The following is a 6,594-nucleotide window of genomic DNA, read 5'->3' as shown; positions in this document are numbered from 1 at the left end:
TTTTGGTTTCTGGAATAAATTTTCCGCCTGTATTGTAGCTGAGCGTGTGGGCGCGTCCGAACTCCGATTGATGCGGGGTTAGCGGCGTTGGTTTCGTCTCGTCAAGAGCTTTAATTTGGTATCTGGCTCGTCGTCTGGATCCACCGGAGTTGAGGGATAGAGCTGTTTGAAGTTCGTCGGGAATTAGGATTTTTACTGCTCGGATTTATTTCTGGTTTTTAGGGTTAGGGTTTATGAGAGCAACGTCGTGCTGATAACGTGTTGTAAATGAAGTGTTGGGGAAATACTTCTGTTATTATTACTGTCGACCAGAAGGTCCATATATATACAAGGTATTAGACCGTCATAAGGTCATGTTTATCCTAACAAAATAAGGATAAAGATAAACACTATGTTACAGATATACATGGAATATATACTAGATAAACATATAGTCTCTGGTTGTCTTTATCATGTCCCGGATTGGGTTTGCAGTACGGGCTGGTCAATGGTCGATCTATCATTTGGTTTATAACAGAGAAAAAATTGATAATGCGTTGTTCCACTCATGTCTTTTAAAAGATGATGGGCATGTGTTGTTTTGTATGAATTTTTTTTTTAAAAATCATTAAATTTTGCAATTTAATATAATCAATAATCAAACACCACAACCTGCTATTTACTTTCCCGTTCGCTTGCTAGAACCCACTCTAGAACCCAGTATCAGCACCTGTTGACTAGTTTCATAAAACTTAAGCCAATGTTAGTATCATTAGTGCTGAAAACAAGATCGATCACTACTATTGACTGAACACGATTAATACTGATAACCGATTGTCTCAAGTGGCAGAAAAATTATTTTAAAATAATCTAGCAGATCGGACTCGAGCATCTTCTAACTTGTTCTTAAAAAACAAAAACTTTTAACAAATATCAGTATTGTTAGTGCAAAAGCATAAACAATGTTTAAAGATTTAAGAGTGTAGGAACTTTATTTTACTACATTGGGAACAACTGATATTTGTAAAGATAATAAGAACATAAATCAAAATTACAATACCGAAATAAAAGAATAAAGAAGAATTGCAGAGTCGAGATGGTTAATCTATTTCCTTAAATCTTTAAACGCACTGTAGTGTGACGGTTGCATGACGCTCAGATTCCCAGGATACAACTGCAGCATTGTTTCTGTTTACCATCACCGAAAAACAGAATCTATCGAACATTTTTCTGTGATGTACTCTCAGACACAAAAAAATAAAAAATAAAATAACATAACTATTTCAAGTAGGAGAATTGTTTCTTTTCTCTAGATATTGCTGTGTGTTTTAGAATGAAAAGAGCAGTGACTATTATATAGTCCACTGACCAAACCCTACGTTTGCCTCCGACCAAAACGTATGGTATTCAATGTGGAGATTGAGAATTATTTTCTCATTACAACATGGACGTGCATTCATGGAGATGTTACAAATACAAAATTAACTTTGCATTCATTCCATAACTCATGTTGACCATTTCAATATAAAAGATAAATTCTTTTATTCTGTTGACCCATTTACTAAATTTCAAAACACGAACTTTATGTATGGTCCAAATATCTTTTCTTATACAATCAAAGTCTTAAACTTTAATGTATTTTCTCCACTTTAAATAAAAGAGGAATTAAACCTCATATTTCTAATGTGATATATTTTACAAATAATCCACATTAGATTTTCATTTCTCATTCAAACGAATTTTGTTTTTTGACAAATGATTACACTATTTCATAGTGTCAAACATTCGGTTATTCTGACGAACGTCTTCGTCCCAAAACTTATCAATAAATGGTCCAAAACCATTTTGTCAAAAACGAGTTCCAACATATATAATGATTGATTGGCATGTTCTAGATCGCATTTACCTACGATCTGACTCTTGCAACATCCAAAGGGTGTTCGCGAACAATACATATGTAGCATTTACACCATTTTGTTAGACATCTAAATTTTTGATAGAACCTTCATTTTAGCATGTCTACAACTTATTTCACAAACTTGGACTGCAACAAGATTGGACTGCAACAAGATGGTTGGTGTTGGAAACGTTCAGAAAAGCCTCTGCTTTCCGCTAGACGGGAAAACAGAATACAAGGAAGACAAAGCGCAGAAGAAGCCAGTGACTTACTCATACCCATTCTTTCACATCATATTTTCTCTCACGAGCATGTATGTACTCTGCAATGCTCTCAACTGGTTGGTCAATCTCGGCGGGTGAAAGTGGAAATCTGGTCGATACCGAGTGCTCGTCTGTGTGGGTCTTCTTTAGCTTCGCTCTAATACATCTACAAGTTCTATATAGATTCGCTCTAGATAGTTACCAAAGCTACAAATGCAACTTCTTTTGTTACAATTAACGTAACTTCTACTCACTGTACCATTTGACCAGCAAAGTTCTCCTGTTCCATATATGGACACATCAAGCGGATGCAAAGTTGCTTTCTTGAGCGGTTGCTGCGCTCATGACATGGATCAGCTGAACCAGAAGAGAGAGCAGGTTACATATGGAAGAGCTCTCTCTTCTCATTATGCACTATTTTTGTTTTGAGAGCAGGACCGGCTTTAGGGGTGTGCGAGGAGTGCTTAAGCACAGGGTCCTAAATTTTCTTAAGATTTAGGGCCCAAAAATTTATAAAAATATCATTATCCTATGCCCAAGGGACTAAAGAAAGTTCAGAGTTATGGGTGTATCGCTGGGGAAGAAGAAGAAGCCAGAAACACCTTGGTGAATTTTTAAATCAAAAATATCTTTTTTTTTTGTCAACTTGTTGGTTTTCATTAAACTATTGGTACAAATTGGGTCAGAAAAAAGTCCAAAGAGTAAAAATTACAATTTAATCTACTAGAAAAGCGGTTGTGATAAAGTTCATGTTTTTCCACGTTCAAGCTGCTAGGTCTTCACCGGACACGTGGGAGATGCACATCAATCTTGGATGAAACAACAATCTCACCACCGTGAAGCTCCGCCGCCGTGGGTTCTCTATGACGCCTCCCTATCTTCTTCATCTTTTTGCTGTACATTTGTCATTTTTTCAAAAGCTTCAAGCTTCTATTTCTGACACCAATTTGATCCTTCACTCTCTTAACCACCTATGCCTCCACATATCTAAACCTCCTCGCCAGATGTGATGAAATCCAAGACGCTTCAATCGATTTCAAACCAGTCTTCGTCGAAACACTCGCACATGGCAAGCTTCAACTCTTCTTTAACTGGAATAGATCACGAAGACGAACATGCAAAACTCAATCTTTAACCTCTTTTGACTACTTTGCTTAAGATTTGGAAGCAAAGATTGATATCATCTGAAGTAAAGATCAAGGATGCCCAGCTAAAAAAAACAGATATAAAGAGACAATCAGGATAAATCCAAATTCTTCAGGAGAGATGAAGCTTAACATAACTCCGATCAAAAAGACCGGAAGTTTATTAATCTTAAGCCAAAACAGAGATAAAAGAGAACAAGTAGACACATCTCCGATTGACTTGAACACCGCAAAATCGCCTAGCGAAAATAATATCCGCAACGGAAAATAGATATAATATGATACAAACATTAACAAAAGACAAAAGAAAAGGGGTGGCTACCGGTTGCGAGTTGCTCACCGGCCACCGGAAACGATATCACTTTTATAAAGCTAGAGAGAAGTTGGAGCGTTTAAGAGAGAGAAAGATTTAGCTTAACCTTAATCAAAGATATCTTCAATCCACAAACTTTTAACATGTCACTGTTTTAATTATTTTATCATTATATTAAATAATGCGTATATATTTATTTTAATATATAGCACAGGGTCTATAAAAGTCTTGAGCCGGGCCTGTTTGAGACTACTCTCCTGGAGTTTGTTATGTGATATGCTAACGCTAATCTTCGGCCCTGTATTATAGTAACTGGGATAAGAAACCTTCAGAACACCTCTTTGGACCAACTTGGCGAAGATTCAGACAAGATTACGTACACGATCCTGGTTCTTTGTTTTTTTAGTCTTCAAAGACGCAAGGAAACAAACTTTTTTCAGGACAGGTTATTTTTTCAAAGGTGGGACCATCTGGAGATCAGTTAAGATGAAACCTCCTAGATCATCTAATAAGGACAGCTAATATGAAAAAAAAAAAAACTTCAAATTTTCTAACTGATAGGACAAGAACCAGACGTTTGATCGTTGGATACGCATACTTTTCACGAATAAAAGTCTGGGCTTTTTTAACAAAATGTCAAACGTTTTACCGTTATTTGGCTTCTCATACGTGTACAAAGCTCAAACAAGTTTCAGATCAATGATCTGCGACTATCTACTAAAGTGTCACGTACCGTCAAGGCTCTATATCACTTTTAGCTCTCTCAGCCACTGGGTGTGGAGTTGACACGGATCAGGTTTCCCTTCTGCAATCGCCTTCTCAGAGAGCGAATAAAACCAACCATTCCTCCATTTAAACTGCATTAATAATATTAAAAAACTAGCTGAGACACAAGATACTAGTCCACACAAGGACTTAAGAGGTGAGATCAATATGTATATGTATACTTCTTTAACAGCGGTTGGGAAATGAGCAACAGCGCGAGAATAAGCACATAGTCTCTCCACCAAGTTGTCTTCAAACGTTAGTCCCTTTTCTGCAGCAGCAGCTGCTGCGAGTTCTTGGATGAGTCTCGACACCTGAACTTATAAATTAATTAGAAGTTAGACGTGAACAACGATTTTCTGAATGCTAAAACAAGAACAGAGGGATGGAGATTTTTGTAATTTGTACTTCGTCTCTGTATTCTTTCTCCACAATGCCAACACTTGCACCTGGATGACGAGCTCCAACAAGCATAAACGCACAAATCCAAATGAGTTTCTCCAACATTTGCTTCTCAAAAGCTTCTTTCTCAAGTACCTAACCACGGAAAGACACACGTAAGTAGTCTTGTTTTCTTTTGTTATAGAGTAAAATCAAGTTTTGATTCACGTAACCTTGCAAGAGAGGCCACCAGATTGAAGTCTTGCAGCTACATCCGAAGCCCATTTGCCATAAGCAGCGGTTAACCCTTCTGGGTTAGTATCAGTTATTCCATCCACAGGAGGCTCACCAATCTTCGAAACAGCAAAATAAGCCAACACTTGGTCTGCATCACCCAAACCTTTGCTCTCAAACCACGGCTCCATCATTCCATTTTGGAAGAACACCAAATCTGATTATTTACACAGAGCACAACATAATCATTATCTCCCAGAAAACATCTGGCAATTTGATTTCACTCAAGAATCTTTAAGAGTAGAGAGAAAGTTTATACCTTTCCATCTAGACTGAGGAGTAGCATCAAGAACAGCATCGAGATCATCATTTCTAGTACAAACCAAAATGGGTCCTTCGAAATCAACCGGGACTGCTTCTCCTCTCTTCACCAACAAATCACCGCCACTACCCATTTCCTGCAACGCCCTTCCGACTCTTCCCCCACCCACGATCACAGCAGGAGCCACCTTTTTAGCAGAGGCGGCCATAGCCATTGGCACGGCGAGTCTTGCGCTTGGAGCTGATGGTTTAAGAGATTTAGAACGACGGAGAAGAGAGAAATGAGTCGAAACAGAGGAGATAGCAAACAGAGTGGTGGTGGCTTTAGCCATTGAAAGGATGATAATGGGCTTCGACGAAGTTGTGGCCTCTCATGGTTTTGGACTATTTCGTAAACAGTGATGGTTTATTAGCCACTCGATGATTCGAGGCTCTGACCCACTATAGCTTATCGGCTTTGGTTGATTCGCGAAGCTCAAAACAACATGACATGCGGTTTGATAAAACCAAAACGGCAAGTAGTTCGATGGTTTGAGTATGTTTTCCAGTCAAAGGCTTTCAAAATTTAGACAATTTCTCGATCCTAGCGCATAGGCCATGCTAATCTTTTCTGTAATGTTCCAATTTTATCGGATGTGCCCGAAGGGACTAAATATCTTTCTAAACTCGGAGATGCTCAAATCGGGCTAAACCCGTTCAGATGTATATCAATCTATTCGGTGCACGTCTCTGCAACATGCAACTGCGATCTATAATCTATGAATAGCCAAAGTTGTTTTGCTGTCGTGAAACTAATCATGTTACATATATCGTAAGTGTTGAATCCTGGATTCGGTAATCAGGTTTAGGAATCTTCGTTCAAACAATAAGTAGTGTTTTGGGGTCAAAAATTTCGTTTATTGAAGTCTACAAGCTACTAGGCGCTGCAGTAGAGTATAAACGCCATTTTTTTTTTTACGAACATGTAATCCAACTGATCCTGGGTGAACTAGGTTGAGCTCTTGCTGGACCGTTTTTTTTCTTGATGATTTCCATTGGGCCGAGTCAATTCTCGGGCCTTGATCAATAATCAGGGCCCATATCCAACAGTATGGAACGACAAATAATAAGATATGAATCATTTCGGTTTACTAACTTTTGAATCGCCAAAACCGAAGTTGTACCAAACCAAACGGTAAGGTAATTCTGTTCATTTTACTCGATTTTTCAAACACGGTTCCCGCTAATAATCAAATCTCCCTAAACCCAATCATAAAATTTCAGTTTCCCGACAAAGGAAAACGACAAGGAAGAATC

At 38.2% G+C, this 6,594-nt stretch overlaps 1 protein-coding gene across 1 annotated transcript; it reads right to left on the bottom strand.

The window, feature by feature from the left end:
* Window positions 1-4,173: 4,173 nt before the first annotated feature.
* Window positions 4,174-5,713, bottom strand: LOC106292532. The gene is made up of 5 exons (XM_013728138.1): window positions 5,297-5,713; window positions 4,977-5,194; window positions 4,771-4,899; window positions 4,545-4,676; window positions 4,174-4,454 (listed from the first exon to the last, which is right to left on the bottom strand). Exons 1-5 carry the CDS (start codon window positions 5,628-5,630, stop codon window positions 4,341-4,343), a joined length of 927 nt encoding a protein of 308 aa, XP_013583592.1. The 5' UTR covers window positions 5,631-5,713; the 3' UTR covers window positions 4,174-4,340.
* Window positions 5,714-6,594: the final 881 nt, after the last annotated feature.

Source organism: Brassica oleracea, chromosome C5, assembly GCF_000695525.1.
Source record: "Brassica oleracea var. oleracea cultivar TO1000 chromosome C5, BOL, whole genome shotgun sequence".
Classification (NCBI taxonomy): domain Eukaryota; kingdom Viridiplantae; phylum Streptophyta; class Magnoliopsida; order Brassicales; family Brassicaceae; genus Brassica; species Brassica oleracea.
This window is presented reverse-complemented; position numbering and strand designations above follow the sequence as displayed.

What these genes read in the sequence shown, in the direction of transcription:
- LOC106292532 (XM_013728138.1), bottom strand. Translation starts at nt 5,630, where the DNA reads ATGGCTAAAGCCACCACCACTCTGTTTGCTATCTCCTCTGTTTCGACT. An exon ending in AGAAAGAATACAGAGACGAA is followed by an intron (nt 4,677 to 4,770) that starts GTACAAATTACA and finishes TTATAAGTTCAG; the next exon opens with GTGTCGAGACTCATCCAAGA. An exon ending in TCCCAACCGCTGTTAAAGAA is followed by an intron (nt 4,455 to 4,544) that starts GTATACATATAC and finishes TTATTAATGCAG; the next exon opens with TTTAAATGGAGGAATGGTTG.